At 43.6% G+C, this 24,577-nt stretch overlaps 1 protein-coding gene across 6 annotated transcripts in view; it reads right to left on the minus strand.

Annotated features, from left to right (window-relative positions):
* The window catches only part of VEPH1 (ventricular zone expressed PH domain containing 1), a 202,212-nt gene that overhangs the window by 22,687 nt on the left and 154,948 nt on the right, over positions 1 to 24,577 (minus strand). For all 6 annotated transcript variants that reach the window (XM_061565944.1, XM_061565947.1, XM_061565945.1 and 3 more), the window contains 2 exons: positions 23,999 to 24,216; positions 3,004 to 3,216 (listed from right to left, as the gene is read on the minus strand). In XM_061565944.1, the coding sequence (XP_061421928.1) occupies positions 3,004 to 3,216; positions 23,999 to 24,216 (431 nt within the window). The remainder of the gene's footprint in view (positions 1 to 3,003; positions 3,217 to 23,998; positions 24,217 to 24,577) is intronic.

Below are 24,577 nucleotides of genomic sequence, written 5' to 3' on the forward strand. Positions count from 1 at the left end.
ACTTCCAAAAATAAATGTCCGTTGATGTAATTTTAACATCTTAATCTCAAAGCCGTTTGAAAATCTATGACGCATACATTACTGTTTGTTTTAATCTGATCAGCTTGGAAAAGTAGGCCAAAATACCCTCTAGAGGGCCTCACCCTTTGGTGGAGGCCATTCTGACAGCAGTGGCATGAGCACATAATTGCAGGGCTGCACCTTAACCTTGACAGGTTTTATGTTATAGTCTTAATGTGTGTATTTTTTTTTACATTTAGGCAATGTATGAGGAAGACGCTGGCACACAAATTGGGCATCTCCTTCAAAAGCAGTAGTATAACGGGAATGTTATTGCCCCTTTACCTGATGCAGAACACTCAGGCTTGATAATTCCCTGTACACATGAATTCCACACAGCCTCGCCTAGTGGCAAATGCAAAAACTGTCACGCCCATCCCGTTGCACATATACCGTATTACACAATTACACAATGCCCATGAATTATAGTTGGGGAAAACAAATAGCATTTTAATTTATCTATCCTACTATTATTCGCTGATATCCTATCTAGCCGTTTCATGTTATGTTGGGTTGTGTTTTGCTTAATTCTAGATTTGAAGCTTTCGTGACTGCAAGGATTCATATTCTTAGGTTTTTTCGGTAAAGTCACGTAGGTAAAACATTTAAATTAATAAAAGTAAAATAAAAATAAAATAAAAATCACGACGTTTCGGAGGCACAGCTATCGTGCTGTGACGGTTCCACCTGAAGACGGAAGCTTGTGTTGCCTCCGAAACGTCGTGATTTTTATTGAATTTTTATTTTACTTTTATTAATTTAAAGTTTTTACCTACGTGACTTTACCGAAAAAAACTAAGAATATGTGTGTTGCTTGCCACAATGTCCGACTTTTTGCTCCAGTCCCACATGGTTCAGAACAACATGCGAAACATCCCAGCAAACACACGTGACAGCTGTCGCAATACTTTACTTCGTATGGGACAATCTATAATTGTGGTTGCATGTTTGTGATCTTGATGTACTCTAAGTGGCCAAGAACTCCGCTTCGGACTAAACAGACACATCAACGATGGCTTTTCGGGTTAGATAGGGTGAAAATCAATGTGTCGCTAACCCAACACCACCCGACACAGCCAATTTGTATTGTTTGTCACGAAAACAAAATAAGTGCCAAGTTACTACTTCAGAGCACAGGTGTGTTGGAGAGTAAGCCCATAACATTTTACAATTCGAGAACGATGTTTCTCGCTGGTGATTGCAACCAGCGTCATCAGGTGATTTGACACATTTATATATAGGCACGATCTAACCCAAATTATATTATAATTTACGTGAATCATGTTGGTCGCGAAAGCCTACGTGTTAAACAGGCACATCGACGATGGCTTTGGAAAAATGGTACGAGAGTGAAAGAGGGAGGTGATCATGAGCCTTTTTAAATCCTTTATATTAAGTTCGCTTGCTTGCTTGCTTACGACCATGCAAATCTTTCGGTCGTTTTTTAACCCACTTCCCGTGATCCAATCGAGCTGACATTTTGCACACAGACTCGTTGTGCGAGACAATTAATGTTCGTGAAAAAAATTTCAAAAATTTTACACTGTTTAGGGAAAACAAATTAAATATTTAATTACCAATTGCTTAATACTGGCAGACAATCATCTGACCCATAGGTGGCAGCCATCTCAAGCCAGAGGACGAGACGACTCTAGCCGCCACGCATATAAAGGATTTATAGTGAAAAACTTTGTTTTTACGGGTTATACTTATTAGAAGCAAGCAGAACACACGCACGCGCACGCACGCGCGCGTGCAGCATTGATGGCGTGACGGCCACTTGCCATGATGATGTGTGACTGGCTGCCTTGGTTTGGTGACGTCGCTGTTTACCGGCCTCATTCGGAGTACGTCACAGGCACGCACCACAACCACGTGTAAATGTGACAAATTTGGCCGGATATCAATAACCTTAACGGCCTTGTTATTATTGTGAGTGTGCATGTTGCACTTTGTGTCACGCTCGTTTCATAGCAATTGTGGGCTTTTCTTGCTCACTAATTTTCTCAATTGGGGTGCACAGATTTGCCCACCGTTAGTCACTAATTATATATAATGGTGGTCATAGTTGGGTAATGATGCATTGTTTAATGTGCGCTGCGTTTAATGAAAGTGCAATGATTGCGTCGTACCGAGCCTTGCTACTCACTCTGTTGTGATTAAATGTATATTTTGCCACTGACTTTAAACACTTTCCAGTACGCTAATCAGGCTCTAATGTTATTTTTCCAGGGGCTATGCTTTCACTTATTATACATTTAGGGGGAAACATAAATGTGGTAAAGTCACTGCAGTTCGAATGTGATCCTGCCAAAAAGCCCTCTACACTATCTTTTTCAAAACCAGCTCGACAGGGAAATCTCACGAGTAAGCATATGAACGGATGTGTATGTGTACGTAATCATGCGTAGCTCTACGTCAAGCCACTGCTGAATGGTAGCCTCATGGGAGATATTTGACCATACTTCACCACGCTTGTCAGTGTGAGTTTGTGCATTTTGCTGCACGACCCTCAGCTGCTCATTGCGTATGAACCGAACGTGCAGTAAACAAGATCGAGGATTCCCTTGCCAAAGACACCTCAACAAAGGCCGTCGAGCCCACAATGACAGGAGTGAGAGACAGATAGACACCGTGGATAGACAGACAGGGAGACAGACGTACATACATACGTAGAGTAACACAGATGGACAAATGCAGTGAGAGATGGATGTATTTATAGACAGGCCGAACAGCCAATAAGTTAGACAAATGGACATTTTGATGAAGTGACAGAAAACGGCTGCCGTGGACAGAAGAGACTATTGGAGTGGCAGCAAGAGACGTGGATTGATGGATGGACAGACGGATGGGCGAACGGACGGGCAACGGACTGACGGAATGACAGGAAGATGGACTGATGAACAGACGGATGATCGGAGCGACACAAGCAGAGGTGAGCACCTATGAAACCGAAGATCACGGCGCTCCTCCCTGCGTGCCTCCCCGCAGCTGTATCTCCGAGTCTGTGCCTGGGGGCTCTCGCCACCCCCCTCGCTCCTCTCCTGAGCCGATGGGTTCCCCTCGCCGTGATCCCTCGGCAGGGCCGAGCCCTCGCCAGCTGTGGACGGCTGGCCGACGCGTAACGGACGCTCGCTGCCTGGGAACGCGGGCGGTCTGCTTGCAGAAGGGCGCAGCGAAGAGAAACATAAGACTGCTTGCAAACAGTTCAAGCGAATGCACGCACAGACAAATGCACACACACACACTCTTAGTTTTTTCGGTAAAGTCACGTAGGTAAAAATTTTTATAAAATTAATAAAAAAGTAATATCAAGTGATACAGCAAATTTGGCTGTGACGGTCCCACCTGATGACGGAGACTTGTGTTGCCTCCGAAACGTCGTGATTTTTGATTATAATTTTTTTTATTTCATTTTGTACCTATGTGACTTGATACAGCAAATCTGGCTGTGACGGTCCCACCTGATGACGGAGACTTGTGTTGCCTCCGAAATGTCGTGATTATTTATTATTTTATTTTTATTAATTTAAATTTCATTTTTTACCTATGTGACTTTACCGAAAAAAAAACTAAGAGTATGAATCCTTGCAGTCACGAAAGTTTCAAATCTAGAATTTAATGCACACACCTACAGCGAGTCATGCCCACCTATGCGTACTTGGCTGAGTCAGGCTACAGTGTCATGTGCAGTGCTTCGTGCTCTCAGTCCTCCGTTCAATTTCTCAGAGAACGATCCTCCTCCACATTATACAACTAACAAACTAAACTATTTTGTTTTTATTTCACCAGGTGAGGCCCACGGAGATATATAGTTCTTAGTTCAGAAGCGGCCTGGCCACAAATGATAACTCAACGAAGCTGAGTTAAACATATTGCGACCAACTACTTTAAACGCACATTGATTCTAAATGTGGAGGGAAAAACTGGTAAGACCAGGAGAAGATTCCAAGCAGCCACTGGAAGAGTCGGGATGGAATCGACGACTTCCTGCATACCAGGCGAGGTAATTAACATCTTGCCACCATGGCACCCCTTATATGTGCCGAACTCTGCTCCTGTCCACATAGCCTCGGCTCTCCCGGATGCCCCATCGGGCCTCATTGGCCATCCAGTAAACTTTTCCGTGCTAAATTGGTCCAGTAAAAGCTCATGCATGACTCCATCTACCAATGTCCTCCCCCGTGCCCCAGTGTCTCTGTATCTCCGTGTCCCGGTGTCCTCCTGCATCTGTGCCATGTCCATGCATGGCATGGCTGTAGGCCGAAGCCTGGTGGTCGAGTGGTGGCGGAGGACTTATATCGTATTCCCCCTCGAACATAAAACAGAGGCAAATGTTTTCGTCAAGATGTACAATACTTTATCTGATCAGTCCAGTTGCTGGAAAGATGATGCACAGAGGCAATATCTGCTTTAGTTACCAGTTGTGCTGGCTTCCAAAAGGATGTTCTTTGCCAGTGGTAACATTTCCACGCTGTTGTAAACTGTTTTGAATTTACTTACAGCTCAGTCTTACACCAAGGCCTGTTGGAAGGCTTTGTCACAGTATGCTCAGTGGTGAGACTTTGAGTCACGTTTAGGGGAGACAAGATTTAATTTCATTTATTGTCCATAACAAATGGAGCCAATTAGTGTATTGGTGTGTTAATACCGGTCTTCACACAGTGAGTAGCATAGAATGATTTAAACAAAAAAAGTGTTATATATATAACTGGGTAAGAGCCTATTGTCACTTCAAATAGTATTTTCAGGGGAGAGTTTGGTTACAAAAGCGATTGAAAAAACACAGCGACAGCAAAAAGTACAATAGTTGCAAAAAATAGCAAATGCCAAAAATAAATCAGATATCAGTTAAATTGTTTGCAGTGGTTAAAGTATGAGTAAGATACAAACTAGGTGACGCAGAGTGTAACGATGAAGATAATTTACACTGCAATCGAAGTGAAGGATGTTTTGCCCAAAACGTTGTTACTTCTTTCTTAATTAAACTCTTTTTTGTGGGGGAGGGGGGGGGGCAGTTTCGCTCACGAAAATACGTCTTCGTTGTCTTTGCTTTCTCTTCAAATTGAACCACATAGTTTACCACTGCAAGCAAATCAAATCTCACAAGCCTCCTGCAACCACGTAAACACGCAGGCATTCCTGTGTGGATGTTACAGTCGGTCACTGCATGGAATGGCACGTGCTTACAATAATCTCTTCAAGGATGTCCACTTTGGAAAATGACAGCGAGCCAAGTACAAAGCCATTGAAACCACATGCATCGCAAATGGGTTCCACGTGTTGCGCAAGTTCGGTAGCGTTTAATGTAATGGTGTTCATTAAACCTGATTGGGACAAACCCAAGCATAACAGATCTGTACAAGAACGTATCTTTGAGTAGGACTGCTGTCATTAATACAAAAACATTTTTTGTTAACAAAATAATGGCGATGCTATAATGACGAGCGGTCTGAACTGATGCTGCTGTAACGGTATTGAGTATTTCACTTGGGCAAGGCAAATGTGTATGAACATAGCGGTGTCAGTTTTGTTGCCAGATAAAAGGGTAAAGAACCAATTATCATATTTTTTACTGGCAAATGAGGCACCAATGGTGAACATAGCGGTGTTTCACACCGACACTAGTTGCGATGGTGGTGGAGGATATACTTGAACAAAGGCTATTTCAATTTCTCTGCTGAGCCCTCTTTAAAATGGTTTCTTGACACTGAGTCATCTGGTCACCCATTAAAACGTCCCCAGCACTAAGTAAATACTTTACATGCATATATCACTTTAAAATTTACGTTGGGTGGTTGGGTAGCTCAGGGGTCAGAGCAGTGAACCAGCAACTTTTAGATATTGGGTTCAAATCTGGGCAGCCACCCTTAATTCCACTGGGTGCTTAGGTGTATTAAGTTAATGGTCGCCGTTCGAAAAAAAAACTGTCGTTAAATTACGTCTTCCACTCAACTTGATTACATTCCAGCTGTGATATTTAAATACCAGTGAGACAACCATACAACACACACATCTCTCTATCAGGGAGTGTAGGATAGTGCATGTGTATGAAACGTAAGATCGATTCAAAGGGTTTCAGCAGAAGCTCTGTGAAGTCCGCTTCTGTGGGACATTTTCTAACACGTGTTGACGCGGGTGAAAATGGAAACTTTGTGCCATGGTATAATGGTATTCATGGAATAAAGTTTGAGGAAAAGCTAAATAAATAACAACTTCAGCAACCAGGCTATCGACTGCAGAGTAATGTGGTCACAAACCCCGTCTCTATCTCATCCATCCCCATGTATTTCGGCTATACCGTGCAAATCTAAGATGTATGGAAAACAGAATTGGTTATAAACACTTAGTCTGCACTGCTCTCCAGTTCCCTGGGTAAAAATTTATTAACTAAGTTTTACCAATCCTCGCCAGCTGGATCATCAATGTAATCAATTAAACTAAACATCCCAATGCAGGACCCTTGTGAAAAGAGCCTTGAGACTCTGGGAAAAAAATTTTGCATGAGTTAAAACATTTTATTTCAATATAAAATCTATGTTTTAATATTCTGTACTTTACAGTTAAGTTAAGAGAAACAAAAAAAACAAGTCTTGACCAATATTGTACAATATAACAATCACAATATAACTTTTTTTTTAATCCTAATCAGATTACATGTTTCATTGGGCCACGTATTAAATCTGAATATTGTTGTGTAATAAATAAATAATTCCTTTCTTAATATAGGACTGGCACTGACCCCAGTGCAGCTGCTATAACCGTGAGAAATCTGTGTGACTTTCGTCGGGCTGCACCAAAAGTAACATTATAAAAAATGCAATAAAAATAAATGAGTGAAACATTGCTGTTGGACTAAATTCTGGTGGAAAGGAAACTGCAAATATAAAATATAAACAAGACAAAAATTACAAGTTTCGTGACTTGTTGTTTCTTGTGTCTGAGTGATGTCTGAACATCCCACATTTAACTGTGTACTTTATTACAGATATAGCAATGAGTAGGATATCTCTTCCAGAATTAAACATGAGGTGAAATATACTTGGCTGCAGATCTCTACAGTGATCCTACGTTATATTTAAGTTGATCAGTGTACTTGAAGTTGTATATCTTTGAGAACAGACACTGTTTAGTCTTCCCCAATGCTTCTCACACTTATGCATGTCTGTTCATTACTAGGAGACTTCCTGTGCACGCTTAGGCTGTATATTTGTACAATTATAGTCAATGTGTCCGCAACACATGTGTATTATGTATACATGTCTTTGACTGCAAACTTTGCATTGCCTTGAAACATGATGGTGCATTCTTGAATTATGTTGTATTTTTTGGCACCTACCTATGACTAAATAATCAGCCTGAATGTGATCTCATCAGATTTCAGAAGCTAAGCTGAGACTAGATGGTGCTTGGATTTGAGACTGCCTGCGTAAACCAGGTTACATAGGCATGGGGAATGAGGTTTAGCAATTCATTATTTCATCTTTCTGTGGCACTTTTGAGTATTACCAGCTCCCATCTATGTGCAGGAGGTCTTTCTGGGTTTTCCAATCTCCTCCCAGAAGACAAACATTTATTCGTGGAACTGGTCAAATTTATCAATGGCAAGGACCCTCCTAAAAAAGAGGCATGAGACTCAATGAGGCTGTCTTCGGTAGAGGCAAGGGCATTACCATTATTACATGCGACTCTTTAAATATTCTGACCTTCATTCTATCCCGTAACTTAATTGAACCATATGTATTAACAACATGCTAACTGATTATGTAAATTGTACAAGGCAACTTTACAGCACTTGTAAATTATTGCATGAAGTGCAGTGTAATTATAACATGTGTCATCAAGTATCAGTTAGGGGTCGAAATGTTTCAACTGTCACACCACAGAACTAGTTATTGAGTTATCTGCACTACTTCTTAAGTAATGTTAGCTTATTTAAGCATAGTACCGCGGTGGAAGAAAATATCATCCTTTTCATCCATCGCTTATGGAATTGAATGCCGTGGATGTCAGGTCATGTGTGGACATTGCGAAAACAACTGTGGCATTCTATATTGAGATACGGTGGCATCAACGGCAACGGCTGCTATGACCTCTTGACCTTCACCTGGTCCTATTCAGCCAACTATCACTGGCAGAGTTTAAATGAATGCGAGTATTTGGTTTACCACGTTAGGTTCATTCAATACGAACAGAAAGGGTATCATCTTCTTGGTTCTTTCGGTAAAGTCACGTAGAAGGGAAATAATAAAGTAATAATAAAACATCGTGAGAATTATTTTATTGTGTTATTTTTATTATTTTATTGGTTTATTTTTATTATTTTATTATTTCCCTTCTACGTGACTTTACCGAAAGAACCAAGAAGATGAATCCCTGCAGTCACGAAAGCTTTAAATCGAAAGCAAGGGTATCGTTTAACGCATGCGAGGGCAAGGCTCCGCTTAGCTTTGCCCTACACCACTGGGCACTCACGGCTCAAGGTGGCTTCGGCACCCTTCAGCGCCGCCGCCGTCGTCGGCGTCACACACAAGTGGAACTGACGGCGGGTCAGCAGCTCAGCTGTCACCAGCTTCGCGAAAACCCACGCGGGGTTTGGCGCCAACTTTCAGGCATTCACACGCCGCCCACCCGCGGCCCGTTTAAGGAAGCTCCCCGCCTGTAGGATGCAAGCCCCCCCCTCTCCATACCCCCCCTGTAGCCCCCCCATAAGATGCGCGCCCCCACCCCCGTAACCCCCCCCCCCCTGTAGAATGCGAGCCCTCCGTACCCCCCCCCCCTGTAGCCCCCCCATAAGATGCGCGCCCCCACCCCCGTAACCCCCCCCTGTAGAATGCGAGCCCTCCGTACCCCCCCCCCCGTAGCCCCCCCCATAAGATGCGCGCCCCCACCCCCGTAACCCCCCCCCCTGTAGAATGCGAGCCCTCCGTACCCCCCCCCCCGTAGCCCCCCCCATAAGATGCGCGCCCCCACCCCCGTAACCCCCCCCTGTAGAATGCGAGCCCTCCGTACCCCCCCCCCCGTAGCCCCCCCATAAGATGCGCGCCCCCACCCCCCGTAGAATGCGAGCCCTCCGTACCCCCCCCCCCCCGTAGCCCCCCCATAAGATGCGCGCCCCCACCCCCGTAACCCCCCCCCCGTAGAATGCGAGCCCTCCGTACCCCCCCCCCCTGTAGCCCCCCCCACCCACCGCAGGATGCGATGTGGAGCACCGCCAAGCTGCTCGCAGCGCAGCCAGGAGCCATTCATCACGCGAGGTCCCTCGGCCGTGCGAGGGGATGAGAAACACGTGGAGCGGGGAGCGCATTGCGAGCGGCGCCAGGTGCCCGTGCAAGTCGAAATCGCGCGCGTTCTAAGAACTCACGACCCCCTCTCGTTACGCTGTGCGGGATGAAGCGCTCGAGGTGTAAACGGTTCGATTCGACGGCGATTCGATGAATTGTCGAGATTCCGGGGGCTGCGAGCAAATGCGAGGATTGATTTTTGTCGAACGATGTACGTGGGTCGAACAGTTTTTCTCACGCGCACAATTCGTTGTATGTTTCATGAGCTGAACGAAACGATATTATGGAATCGACTGATGTATCATTAAATCTCCAACAAGTGCAGTGCTTTTTTTGTTTCGTTTGTTGTCCTTGCCCCACGCCTATGACGAGCACGGTTGGCTACGTACGGTGCAAAAGAAGTTCAACATACATGCACTTGAATCTTGACTTAAAGCTTTCGTGACTGCAGGAATTCATCTTCTTTGGGTCTTTCGGTAAAGCCACGTAGATAGAAAAAATTAAATAAAAATAATAACAATATCACGACGTTTCGATCGCAACAGAAGCAATCGTCATCAGGTGAGAGCTGCTGAGGTAGGAAAAAATGACGTGATATTGTTATTATTTTTATTACTTTATTTTTTTCTATCTATGTGGCTTTACCGAAAGACTAAAAAAATTATGAATATACCATACACTTTCGTCGTCAATTCAACGTCAAGTCAACGTTAAGGAAATTCAAGAAATCTCCCTACTCAAACAAACATTTGGTGGTGGTCACCAGTATTGATTCCCACTAAAGCAATAGTAAACAACAACAACAAGAATCCACAGTCCTATGGCAAGGGCCACGATTTAATAGTTTGCGTTAAAACCCTGCGCCACAAAGAGCTGTAACATCGAACCACAGGCGTGTGGTTGACGTGTACCATCACTTCGAAAATGTGAAAAGACATTCTTAAGAAAAAACCACACCAACCCTGCACCACAGCCCCTCTTTCCCCAATCTTTCTTCACCTGTCACGAAATGCCATGAGTGCGTTCCCACACGGAGCCCATGCGCGGATTGTTAAGCGTTGGTGTACGGTGTTTTTTTCTGCAATATTTTGCTGTCTTTTCTTGGATTTTTTGTTTGCACTTAGTCACATATTCACTTTAAGATGTTTTTTGTTCATGTTTTTTGTTTGTTGCGGTTGCACCCGATTCAAGAGCCGAATGGCTCACAGGGCTATACCTAATAAATGAACTTGAACTGTCTGGTCCACAGCCCTGTCATTATGCATTAACCCGACATGTCACTTAAAGTTCGATAAATGCATAGAACAAAAGAGACCAAGCGTAGAACTAGCGGTAATGTATAAACACCCCGCAAGGGTACCAATTCGCCCGTACGACGGACGACCTTAATCCCGGCCACATACACGGTGGCTGGAGGGCATCTCTAGGATAGCTTTTGTTCTAACGCGAAAAAACAAATTTGCGTAAAAGCGACTGAAGAAGTCCAAAGAAAACCAACCCCGGGGCAGAGAATCAAATTTAGCCGTGCCAGTGATGGTGTCTTGAATACGTGTCTTTAAATTAGACTGGGCACGCTTGATATGATGTCCTGTACGCAGGAGTTAAACAATCAAAACGTGAATTGTACAATGTACAATCTCACCCCTCCACACCAGTGTTTTCAATGCATTGTCTCAATTCAAGGGCTAAGGTTTGATCCAAGACTATATCCTTTGTTTTGTCACATGAATACTGTTTCTTGTTTGTGTGTCTCAATCATACGGCCTTATTTCCTCTATAGGCCTAAATGTAAAACAAGAGCAAACATTTGCACGTAATAGACATTCACCGAAAATAATTAATCGTCACACATGCTGGTCTATAAATGTATCGTGAGCATAACAATGGACTGCGATTGATGAATTTATACACCGTTACATACCTCGTGCGCATGGAACCATGATGTATAAAAAAAAATATTTAGTTTGGATTGGATTACGATTTGGTTAATTTTATTTTGTATTGATCATGTCTTTGTTGGTGGACTTAGTTGTTGGATTGTTTGAAATTGCATTTGTTATCCTTCCCCCCGCACCTCCGATTAGCACGTTGGCTATGTATGGTGCAAAAGAAGTTCAACATACATACATTTAACAATGATGAAAAAAAACATAGTTGACAAATTCCATATGTTCGTTTGGAGTGAGCAGTAAAAACCCCCGACGTCTGTTTAGGCAAAAGCAATCCGTCAAAAGCCAGTACAGCCTTAAATAGTTAAGCCACTCTCAACAATTGGAATCCTAAACTTAATCATTATATTATGTATACTACAGTATACCGAATGAAACCTAATTCTAGATTTGAAGCTTTCATACTCTTAGGTTTTTTTCGGTAAAGTCACATAGGTAAAAAAAAATAATAAATGATTTATTTCCATTTATTTTATTATTTTCATTTATTATTATTATTTTCATTTCTTATTATTTTACTTTTATTATTTTTTACCGACGTGACTTTACTGAAAAAACCTAAGAGTACAAATGAAACCTCTCCAAGACATATCACCAGCATGGAAGAGTTACCCTTTACAAGGAACTCTCCAGAGTGTCCTCTTGTGGTGGTCATTCCGCCAGCAGGGGTGTGAGCAAGCAATTGCGTGGCTGTACCTTAACCTTTACATTTGACCATGTTAATGAAGATTTTTATTTTTTTACGTGCATTAATAAAATCACAGATTATTTATAATAGTGACGATTGCGTGCCCACTAGACCAGTTGAGCTCACGGATTTGCCTAAGAATTTTCTGCGAGAACATTTCCCATCGTGGACGCATCCTGGCAATGTCTCGGCTAATTAACTAACTAGGCTGCGTGTGACCTGATTGCTCCTGTGGTGTAATCGGTCAGGGATATGCAGGCACGCATGCGTGGGCATGGGCAGACGAGTCTCCGCCGAGACATTTAGCGCAACATTGCAAAACCGGACTTGGCGATGACTGCAGGGTGTGCAATGGCTCTCAGACGATTTTGTGAAACGCTTCCCACCGTTATCAATGGGGGCTTTGTGTTTTTTTTTTGTCTCAAGAATTGCATTGTCAATCTTTGCATATGTAGGGGTTATTACGGGAGAAACGGCGGACAACAAACACAGGGCTGTCGGCACTCACATACACGGGTGGTCACACCGACGTCCGCATCAGTTATTGCCCACGCCCCCAGCCCTCGGAGGCGATCCCTATAAAAGGTGGAGACCCAAAGAGCTCGAGGCAGTTCGACACGAAGCTGACCAGTGAAGATCCAAGACTCGGAGATTAGGCCCTGGGACTCCCCGGTCTCGCCGTCCTTATAAGGGCCGAGCCGGGTAAGCCAGTGGCGCGGCCCAAGAGCTTCCAGACCGCTGCCCTTATCAGGGCAAGGCTGGTTAGCTGGTGCCGAGATCTGTGCTTGCCAGGGCCAGATCAGTCAGCCTCCCGTAGCCCAGTAGAGGAGGACTGGGGGACAGGACAGAGGGCTTAGGACTAGGGTGGGTTTCCCATAGTATGGGTGAAGGGGCCGATACCCCTTCAACTATTGTACCTGTCCCGGACTTAATAAACAGAGTGTGCCTCAAACTTCGACATCGTCTCCTCGAACTTACTACACATATAGCAGCGCACGCTTGAGTTAACGCAACCCGTTGAGGGTTGTTTTCTTTCCTTTCCAGTTTGTTTTACAAACACACTTTAGGAACAACCATGTTGTTGGGCATTCGTTCATCCACTGCTGGATGAAAGTCTCCCAATGCCACGTGAGTCACGGGGATTGTCTGACCATACTTCGTCATGTTGGTGAAGGGGAGGGCCAGATGCTTTTTGTGTTTGCTTCTCATAATTTTTAGGAAATATATAGGTATGCCGAAGTATTGTATTTTGATAACCACCCAAATATAAATTAGCAAACATTTCAGTCCAATGCCTTCTGAAAAAGAGGCTTGAGGCTCAGTGAAGTACTTTTTGTAAATAAATGGCATTATTATTATTATCTATTAACCTTGTCATAAATGAATCATTACCACTCACTTCCATGTAACCGACATGCATAAATATGAATAAACAGTTTTCTGTAATGAACTGCCTAATGATCTTTAATTAAGGAATTACTTTCCATATTCCCTGCACAATTTGAGAACTGTCACTTCGACAACATAATAGGCAGGTAGGAAAAAAGACGAGGAGAGGGTATACATGGTAATTCCCTTGTCCACGAATAAATGTGTTGTCAAGACCTATACGTATCGGAAATTGTGAACTTTTATTTTATGAATATATGTTTTGTTTCCATGATCAGTACCAGTTAAAGAATAATTGTCAACTTAACCATACTGGTCAGTTAAAATTGATTTAATTGATTTATTTACCGCTGATAACTAGAATCTTATTAAGTACTTAACATTCCCTGAAACTGGATTATGTCAATACCATGTCTTGACCGATCTTAAGCACGTGTTCACGCTGACATGAATTGTAATTATTGGTTAGGATAACACATACGTTATTAAAAAAAAGTTAACGGTTATATTAATGATAATTGCCGTTTGCATTTATTATGGCAAGACCGTCTGATTTGTTTAAAATAATTATATTTCAGTGCGCATTCCAGTTCTACTTGAAGAATGACTTAATGTCATTATTACCAGTTCTGAAAACACTTACATTGAATAACGCACTACGGTTTCCTAGAAAGGAGAAATGTGATCGCTCACATTATTTCACCTATCAACATCCTGCCAAATGACTTCCTTCATAAATTGTAGATAAGTAATCCAACACCGCACGCCCAGGGAAAGAAAGACCACGCGCACCATTGCACTTCTGCGAACACTTGTTTTCCATCTCACGGTGCAACACATAAACCTCCACTCAGGGCCGATGAAAGTCATATGGAGGGGGGGGAGAATGTAGATTGTCAAGGAGCCTCGTATATATTTGCATGGGTGACTGGATTCGCACAAGCAAATGGGTTTTCGTGCCCAGAGACGAGGGCAACGCACCTCTGCTTTCTGTCGCGAGATCCAGAACGAAGTCTCGCTGGGAATAGTCCCAGACTTCAATAGAATTATTGTGGTCAGGGCCCACCAGTGGTGATAAGTGCCGCCCCATTGCCCGTGTGAGTGGGGAGCTACAATTACCTTTTTTAGGACTTCGACCTGCATTCATTTTATTGGAATTAGGAGACCACACGCGGCCAAGGGAAAATAATTGAAAAGGTTTCCAGTAATATTCGAGTTCGGATTTAATCTTCCGGCCATAGCCTTTAAAGTGCCATCCTGACACGTGGAACTTCTGCGTTGATGGTTTAACAGCAAGAGATGGGGCATGCATTGAAGAGGATGGAATTGTGCTGTTTTCCAGGTAGATGTCAATCAAAGTATCCCAATCATTATAAATATTAAGAAGTCTGCAATATCTTCGCAGTCGGAGACGCTGGAGCCATGCGCAATACGAAATTGAATAACTTACGGGTAATTTTTCCGAATTTAGCAAATTTGGACCATGCCGCGTGCAAACAATGGGCCCACTCGCTTCCAGTGACTTCAGGGGATCTCTGACGTGCACTGTGGAGCTCATGGCGTGGATTCCGTGGTGAGTGAACCTGCAGTGACAACGAGAGACAAGGGTGGGGCGCTGCTCAACTCAGGGTGGTGCGGTGCTCATGCCGCACCTCCGATGAGCACGATCGGCCACGCGAAAGAAGTTCAACGTACATACGTACAGGTCATGGCCTTGAGCGAGCGGTGAAAATTCCACATTGCCCTTTCTACTTTGTGGGTACCAGTCTTATCCATAGGATGACCACCACTGTCTCCCTACAAAGTTGTGCTATTATGACGACCTTCAGGGGGATGATTAGTTGAGTTTACTGCGGTTGATTGTGAGATGGATGCACTACATGAGTGCCATTTGAGTGATTTCATTCTAATGACAACATTTGTTTAATGATCAGTGTCAGGCCACGAGATGAATAATCCATTGGTATCTCTACCAGAGCAGCATGATCCTTCATGTTAGACAACGGCCCCCAGAATCAGAATTCACAGTTCTTTCACAGTTCTAGATTTTATTTCTATTATTTCTTATATTATTTGTATTATTAGCTATTTTTATTATTTATTTTTTACCTACGTGACTTTACCGAAAAGACCTAAGAGTAAGAGTATGCAGATTTCACAGGGCTAGTATTGAGATTTCTTCAAGTGACCTCTGATCCACAACACTTTCCCGCATGAGTGCGGAAACAAATGAGTGCGGAACCACATTTAATTTGACTTTTCTTTTTTTTGCGCAGTCATTGGGCGACTGTGCTGAAACCGTCAACTCACTACATTTGAGAACATGTTCTAATCACGGGTGGATGCCTATAAATAAGTTTTACAAATGTATACCAGTCCCACCCAATATTCGTAAGCTAGGATGACAATACTCGGACAAGAGGCGTTAATCAACCAGCTGAGCCACCCGCTAACATCCACAATGGGGGCATGCGTTGTGGCCAGGGCCATTACAAATTCTGTTGGCCGTATTGACTTGGTTGTCATCATTGCCGCTTCAGACGGGCGGTGTGCGAGGGCGTTGTCGACATCTCGAGGCAACTTTAGCTCCGTGCCCAGGAAGGTTTGAAAAGCAAACTCTGAACAGCTCGCTCAGTCAACGGTGAAGAGCATGCGTGGCGTGACTGGGGTTATTTTTGCAGTGGGGCACAAGTAGTTAAACATGAGCCGCACACGAGGAGGCACGTTGCAAGTGTACAAGGCAGCCTAAACTTGCTCTGACTTCAAGAAGACGTGTGCAGTATTGAACGCTGCTACGGGAATTAAGATTTTGCACTCATCAATTAAATGTGTGTGTTTACCAACACATCTATATAAAATGTCTGCAAATTGGTATATTTAGACCACCAAAAATGTATAGGTGGCTATTATTTTTATTTTACCAGGTAAGGCCCACTGAGCTCTTTTTCAGAAGTGACCTGGCCACAAACGATAGCTCAACGAAGTGGCTTATCACGTGGAAATGTATAGCAGCCAAATAACTCTTAAACGCGTGGTCTTGATTTTAAATGTGGAGGGAAAAACCGGAGGGCCTGTAAGAAACAATCCGCGTGACCACGGGGAGAACATTGAAAGGGTTGTCAACAAAGGTCCTGGAACCTTAATTAATGCAGGAACCTGGGGGCAGCCTTCTCATTCAGCATTTCCATGGCAACTCAAAAAGTGGGTCGGCGATCGAACCTGCAACCATTCGATTGCAAGGCCAGTGTGCCTAACTAGTCCACCACAACAGCATCGCCCATGGCCATGGACATTTAGTCAAATAGGCGTGAGGAGCCACACTCTGAATCCTATCTTAGACCCAAAATTGGCTTTTGTTAGGCACGGCCATATTCATCACGCGAATGCCACTGCGCAATTCATTACGCTGAATGTGAAATCTAAATTACGGGAATTGTATGCGCAATCTACTCGAGGTGAATGTGCACATAGGAAATGTTTTCTCGCTATAGAACCTCTCACTTGACGAGACATCGTGGTTTGAAAGTTAATCATTCCAAACCACGATGTCTCGAGGAGTCTGGGAACCCAACCTGGATTTCCACCTCGATACCATCATGCATCTCTATTTGTGTCATGAATATATTGTTCGTCGGTATACAACAACGTGATTTGCATTTTTATAGCCCCCCCCCCCTCCCCACCGCGGCGTTGGAAGGTTATTTAGCATGCAGGCAACACAAAGAGGGCGAGTGTCACAAATCCAGCCGTGTTTGGACGGCACACAAAAAGCGCACAAAAGAGACGTGGGGGTGAGCGCGCACCGGTAGTGCAGTGATGCCGGTAGTGCAGTGATGCCGGTAGTGCAGTGATGCCGGTAGTGCAGTGATGCCGTGCGCACGTTACAACAGGGCAAATCATTAAAACTCGCTGCAAGCGGACAACATTGAGGACATGCACCGTTTCATGAAAGGCGTCCAATTAATTCACGCATCAGTCCGAAGGTGAACGCTCGTGCCACGACGAGAGGGAGGGCCGCAGAGAGCCCCCTCTGCAGGCGATTTTGGCCTACTCTTCCACAAGAGGCTGGAGAACTAACAAGTTCACCTCACCGCACGTGGCCTGCCCATCGACTAACTGCGATGTACCCAACTACACCGCTGGGCAGACGAGAGGTGTGGGAGATTTGAGAACTTGACCATTATTTAAACATACACTCTTTGGTTCTTTGAGTAAAGTCACGTAGGTATAAAATAAAATAAATAAAATCACGACGTTTCGATTGCAACACAAGCAATCATCATCAGGTGGGAAAACCACAGCAATAATTTTTTTTTGCTGAAGTGGGAGAGAGATGCCGTTTAAACTGCCGTGCTGGAAGATCAAACGAACCACCTCGAGATTGCAAGTCCAGTTTGCGAACCATCGCACCATTTTTCAGCGTCCCTAAATCATTCTCTAAAACGAAACAATTTTTTTTTATTTTACCAGGTGAGGCCCACTGAGCTACGCAGCTCTTTTTCAGAAGCGACTTGGCCACGAATAATGATACCTCGACGAAGTGGCTTAACACGTGGAAATGTATAGCAGCCAAAAACTCAAAAAGGTCACCTATTCCTCATCGCATTTCCTAAATAAGACCCAAGCATGAAATCTCAGGAAGGCGTTGGCTTGCAGCGGGGGTGATTCTTCACCCTGTTTGGCCTCTCTGGGGGTGGTGGTGGGGAGGGAGCCGCTTCAAGCATGAGCTCCCTGGAGCATGAAAGCCAAGACCGCGTCTTGGCACACATTGTAAATAAACACATGATTCATACAGGAAGCGAGTGGGAAGGACCTCCTTCAGCTTTGCGGGAGGGAAGGGAAAACATCATTCTTACCCAACGTCACGGCTAAACGACGTCACGTGCGTACACGTGACGCCGTGATGGAGAAGCCCACTCACCGCCAAACTGCACGTGAATCTGTACCGCCTTATCTGCGACGTTGTTTTCGGGTTGCTACCGCGTGTTGTTTTAGGCACGACGTCCGACGTTTCGGTCCACGTGCCGGGAGAAGATGGGGCGGGGTGGATGCTGGAGAAGCTTAGCGGCACGTGGAATGAGATGTTTAGAAAACGAATATGATCCAAATGAAATGAAATGTAAACTAGAGAAATTGATAACAGCGTTAAGTGTTACGTGACGTTTTATGCTTGCAACATCTCCAACGGCCTTCACTCAAAATCTACAACCCCTTTGAATACAACTGTTAGGCACCCACTAACAAAACAATGCCCCTCTTTATCTCGTCAAGTCAAATGTCCACATACGACAACGTAAACAAACAATATCTAAGAAAATAAATACGTAAAAAAGTGGCAGTCAAGTCAAACCTTTGACATTGTTTACCAAAAGAAATATGTTTATTATCAAAATTGACTCCTTGAAGATCAAATGTTATCCTTATCAAAGAAGCACACACATTGAATGTGGTATTACGAGTATAGTCAAAGGCTCTGGGCAAACACAGCATTCCAACCCCCTCCAGTTCCTCCACGTGAGCAGAGGATGCGTGGTTATTCAATGTCTTGCTAAATTTAAATCTTACAATTGCTGTGGAACATTGTATGGAGACATAGCGCGACCATTCTGACTAGATATCCCTCTAGCTGAGTAGACTCAGAAATTCAAAACCTGCCAGAGTTCGCTTGCTTAAACACATGCTGCTAAATAGTATTTGGTCTGGTAATCCATTAGGCCGTTGAGCCCCCTCTAGCCAGCCAAATAGAAGCTGCTCGGGCATATGGAGGTGGGCATGTGAGCTACATGGCCCAGCCAATGCAACATGTATATCGTGGAGACAACAAACGCGGTTCTGCTTATTAATGCTTTTTCTCTGATCTGGCCGGGGGACACGGTGATTATGCGCAATCAGGAGATTGTGTAAGTTTAAATACTCAGTGGAGCCATTGACTCAGTCTGCCACTGCTACAGGGTACACAAAATGTGTACAGCTTTGCGGAAACACTCATGACTGGAACTTGCCAAACATCCCAATGCAAGACTCTCCGATTTCGTCAGGAAACTAGGCTAACACAGAGAAACCCCGTGCATGAGAGTGGATAGTATTTTGAGCTTTACACCGATGGGATTACTAACCCGCTTGCTGTACTGCCATATGCTGGTCACCTCGGAGCAAAGCAGGTTTTGGGAATATCCACCAACCCTTGCCTCCACGCGTGGCACTCATTGGTTATGATCCCACGAGAGACAGAGAGAGCATATGTAGGAGTAACAATCAATCGGTAGTATTTAATTCAATCTGCAATTCTGCATCATGGCCCAAGACCTCTTGAGAGACACTTGAAGCCCGAAGATGAATGTGGAACAAATGAATCACAGCATCGACAAGCGTCTTAATTGAGGCCTCGGCTGTAAACCACGAATATTGCGGCGACAATTAGCTCGTTGACCACACACACACACTTGCGCGCACAGTGGGATAATTTTCAAGTTCCCTGGAAGACCAGTGCACCTGCAAGCCGGGACTTGCAACCTGCCCCCCCCCCAAACCCCCGTGCATATTGTAATTATAATTCCTCAGAAGCCACGTGGGAGCCATCTGCTTGCAACATGTGCATAAGATGGATTATTGGAATGGACCTGCAAGTGTGTACCGCAACGCCCATCACACATTGCTAATGCGGCATGACTTCATCCGATTCGCATGTCAGGTCGCTCAGTTTATGCGGCCTATGATTTTCCTCAATGGACATCAAGCAGCCTTAAACAGGGAAATGACATGTTTGCTGCAATTCCCATCTAAGAATAGTATCTCCCGCGCGTGTTTTCATCACGACGATGAGACATGATTGGTCCACTGCTGCATGAAGGCCTCCCCAAATCTGCTGCCATCTCTCGCAATCCTAGCAATGACTTAAGACACCGAGCACTGACCGCACACTCGTCACAATTCTGAGAAGTGTAACGTGACTTTCTGTTCTTCTTCCGTACACAAGGTCAAGAAGGTCGTCGCGACCAGCGCCGCTTTTGACGATGCCACCGCCCCTTTGCAAGCGCCGCTTTTACGTGTTCAGCTATAGAGTCGACATGTGATTTCAAAATCGGTTCGTGACCTCTGGGTGTCTCTCCAATGCCTGTCTCAGTAGCCTCCCCACCTTCGAGCCTCAATCTTCCTGATTACATCTGCAATATTTTTTGCCACGTTAAAAGGGTACTTAAGCCTGTGCCTACTATGGGTTTTTTTGTTTGACATCCTGCAAATGCACGTGCATTGATAAGCTCGGGTTTTTTTAGTTTACTCGCTCGAGACGGAGCTATCTTAGCACCAAAGACAAAGATCCCCCGTATATCATCATGTAACAGACCGTTGGGGCAAGTGCCGTTAGCGAGCACCTGTGACTCAGCACCGCAGCAATACACACACGCCTCCTGCCTCGAACGCCCATCCATCTGTCAATGCTAAAGTCGTCTGTGTACAGCATGTACTCCATTGCTAATGTTTTATTTTCCACATTATGAAAATAAATAACGAATACATAACCTTGCAAAATGCAATTAACGTGACAAATGAATTATTTATATTTATATAACATGAGATCAAACACTTACCATTACCAGTGCTTATTATTATTTCAATTAATCAATTACCTTCATTTGTAACTCGGTGAGAATACTTTCAGCCAGACGCTGAGAGTAAAACACCAATAAGTTCTAGGCTAATTGCGCATGTACGCGGTCAATTTGCAATCCACTGCTGGATGAAGGAGTAGCTCAGCTGTAATCCAATCTCCCTCGATCTTACAAATCGATTTCATCCCTCTGTCTCCCTTTCAGTTACACTTCAAAGCGTGTTCTATTTCTGAGTTTCTAGTCCATCACGAGGTTAATCCAGGGCTTATCACCTTTGCTTGTATAGACTTTTACATACATGCACATATGCACCGTACAGGGTATAATAATAATAATAACGAAAGCATTTTGTCACTCTCTCCGGAGGGAGATTAAACTAATGATGCTGAAAACGAAAAAAAAGTGTTTTGCATTTCGGGGAAAGGACCCTAATCCCATCACACACAAAAAATCCCTCATGAATGTTCCATTAAACAAATCCTTCAACATTTCAAGTGTATCCGATATGGATTGTAAAGCAGACGTTTACAAGCCTGCAAGAATGGCTTAGTCATTCCAGGCATATAACAAATTGCCTCGGACATTAATAACCAAAGCCCGTTTGTTGTTGAAGGCATTTCATCTGAAGTGCAGCATTCATTTTTGGAAATTCGTAGTTTTTTTTTTCACTCTGTTTGAAAGGTGTTTTTTGTTTGTTTATTTGTGATATGATTTAAACATTCTGGACATTTTTTTCTCAAAAAATCTGCGTGTCCACCCTAAAGCAACGGCGAGAATTTACAATTCCAACGGCAGAGGCCATCTTCTTCATAGAATGACCACCATTGGCCTCCCACAAAGTTGTACTACACTCATTATATTGACCCTGAAGGAACAATCGGCGGAGTTGACCCTATTACGGGTTTCAACTTTGCAGCTTTCCAATTGAGCGTCAAACGCTCAGCTGCAGCATGCTCTGGCCAGACAATACCCTGGTCCACTGTTCCAGTATTCATATTCATGTTCATATATTTTAAAAAAGTATTGTTGGAGGGACACAATTGGAAAAAGGACCGTTATCATTAGCTATACCTAGCAAAATATCGAGGGTGGCTTGGAATAAAAAATTATGAAATAATTACTTGAATAAGATCATCATATAGTGTTTTTTTAAACTGAGTTTAAACATGAAATGCAGAAATAAAGTGAACTTGACAAAGAACTAAAGAAAAGTTAACTAACGGGGAGAACATGTACCCTTAAAATATACAGGTGTTAGGGTCGGTCAGGATCGAACCCACGACCTCCTGTATACCAAGCGAGGTAGTTAACATCTCGCCACCAATCAGTGCACATTGTCCACTGTGATGTGTGTATTGTAAACATAGGCAATGACAAAGAAAAAACAAAACCTACAAAGGTCTTGGAATTACATTGAGATGCAAAAATTATGCGCAAGCATCAGCAAACAAATGCCAATCAGCAAAATCGTATTGACTTGTTAGGAAAGTAAGTGGGCTTGGTCAGAACACATTACGAGAAGGGATTGAGGCTGATGGACAAAGTTGGTCACGGAATTAAAGCCGAGGGAAAGGGAAGAATGTGCCCATTGGGGCAATAAACCCAAAGCCGTAGCGATGAAATCAATTCATGCGCGGGCATGATTTGCATTGTGGCATCTCAGAACTGTGACAGATGGTGATGATATTGGGCAGTTGTGCATCCAATGCTGCTCGGAGCGAGGATGAACGTATGCATGCACGTTGAACTTCTTACGCACCGTACGTAGCCAACCACGCTGATTGGATGTGCGCGTGGGGGGGGGGGGTAAGGACAATCGTCGTCGACAATCGTGGTCACCGCCATCGCACGAGCGTTGAAGGAGACCCTTCCTGCCCGTCATCCCCGGCGCGTGAAGCCCCAGCCCACCTTAAATTTCGATTTAAAGCTTTCGTGACTGCAGGGATTCATCTTCTTGGCTCTTTCGGTAAAGTCACGTAGAATGGAAATAATAAAATAATAAAAATAAAACATTATAAATTAATTGTATTGTTTTATTTTTATTATCTTCTTGGTTCTTTCGGTAAAGTCACGTAGAAGGGAAATAATAAAAAAATAAAAATACAACATAATAAAATAAATGTATTATGAAGGTAAATAATAAAATAAAATAAATAAAACATAATAAAAAATGTATTATGTTTTATTTTATTTTATTATTGTATTATGAAGGGAAATAATAAAATAATAAAAAATAAAACATGATAAAATAAATGTCTTGTTTTATTTTTATTATTTTATTATTTCCCTTCACAATAAATTAATTTTATTATGTTTTATTTTTATTATTTTATTATTTCCCTTCGTAATAAATGTATTTTATTATGTTTTATTTTTATTCAGTGGCGGCTCCTGCAAAATCTCTCAGGGGGGCAAATGTCTGGATGATTGATAAGGATAAGGTCCACCCATGCAATGGATAAATTAACAGCTTAAGCATGTAAAGGCAACTTCACTTCTTTAATATTAATGAAAAATAAAGTGACTCTTACAATACATCTTGTTTGTTTCTATACTCACTATTAAAACAAACCACTCAAGTTTATTTTATTAAAGATTCCACTCGGTGGCGATAAATTATATTGTTGGATGAAACGTGCTTACGTATGATGACGTTAGCACGTATGATGACGTAATCACGTTAGGGCGAGCCCTCCCGGAAGCCATAGAGAATGCATTGGAGCGCACCCCGGTCGAAAAAAAACATCTTTCAATGTAAGTCTATGGGGCCACTCGGGGCGATTCTCAGCCAGAGTGAAATCGCCCAAAAAGAGGCGGTACTCCACAGAACGTGACATGACGCTGATTGGACTATATCCAGAGGCTGCAGTGACGGCTAGCGTGACTCTGTGGTTCAATGACATTGGTGGTGCGTCGCCCAATTGCCCTAATGAAGAAACCGCCCCTGTTTTTATTATTTTATCATTTCCCTTCTACGTGACTTTACCGAACGAACCAAGAAGATGAAGCCCTGCCCACCTGTCCGCCTCAGGGGCGCCCCTCTCGAGTTGTCCGGCGAGCAGCGAGGCGATGGCCGCGTAGCCGTTGCTCATGCGGTAGACCTCGCGGCCGTGGATGCGCAGGAGGCCGAACTTGTCGGTGATGCTCTTGATCTCCAGCAGGAGGGCGTGGTGTGACGTGTGCTCCGTGCTGGACAGCAGGGACACCATGTGGTTCAGGCACTGGCGCGCCCTGTCCTGCGTGGCACAGAAGTTCAAAGTTCATTTATTAGGTGTAGGACCTGTGAGCCATTCGGCTCTTGAATCGGGTGCAACCGCAACAAACAAACAAACAAAAACATGAACAAGTGACTAAGTGCAAACAGAAAATCCAAGAAAAGACAGCAAAATATTGCAGAAAAAATTACCGTACACCGACACTGTGTGCAAAAATCCCAGTGGGATGCAAGTCAAACAACAACAAACATTTTCTATGCGGAGAGCCGAGATATTTTTTTTGTCGGACCGTTATTAACCAGGCAAAGTCTTAACTAACTGTGATGTTTCCATCCAACATGCCTATGTCAGCTGTTATTTCATGCTAATCTCTCACATTAAC

This window comes from Lethenteron reissneri, chromosome 36, assembly GCF_015708825.2.
Source record: "Lethenteron reissneri isolate LAM-NWPU_2019-01 chromosome 36, ASM1570882v1, whole genome shotgun sequence".
NCBI lineage: Eukaryota > Metazoa > Chordata > Hyperoartia > Petromyzontiformes > Petromyzontidae > Lethenteron > Lethenteron reissneri.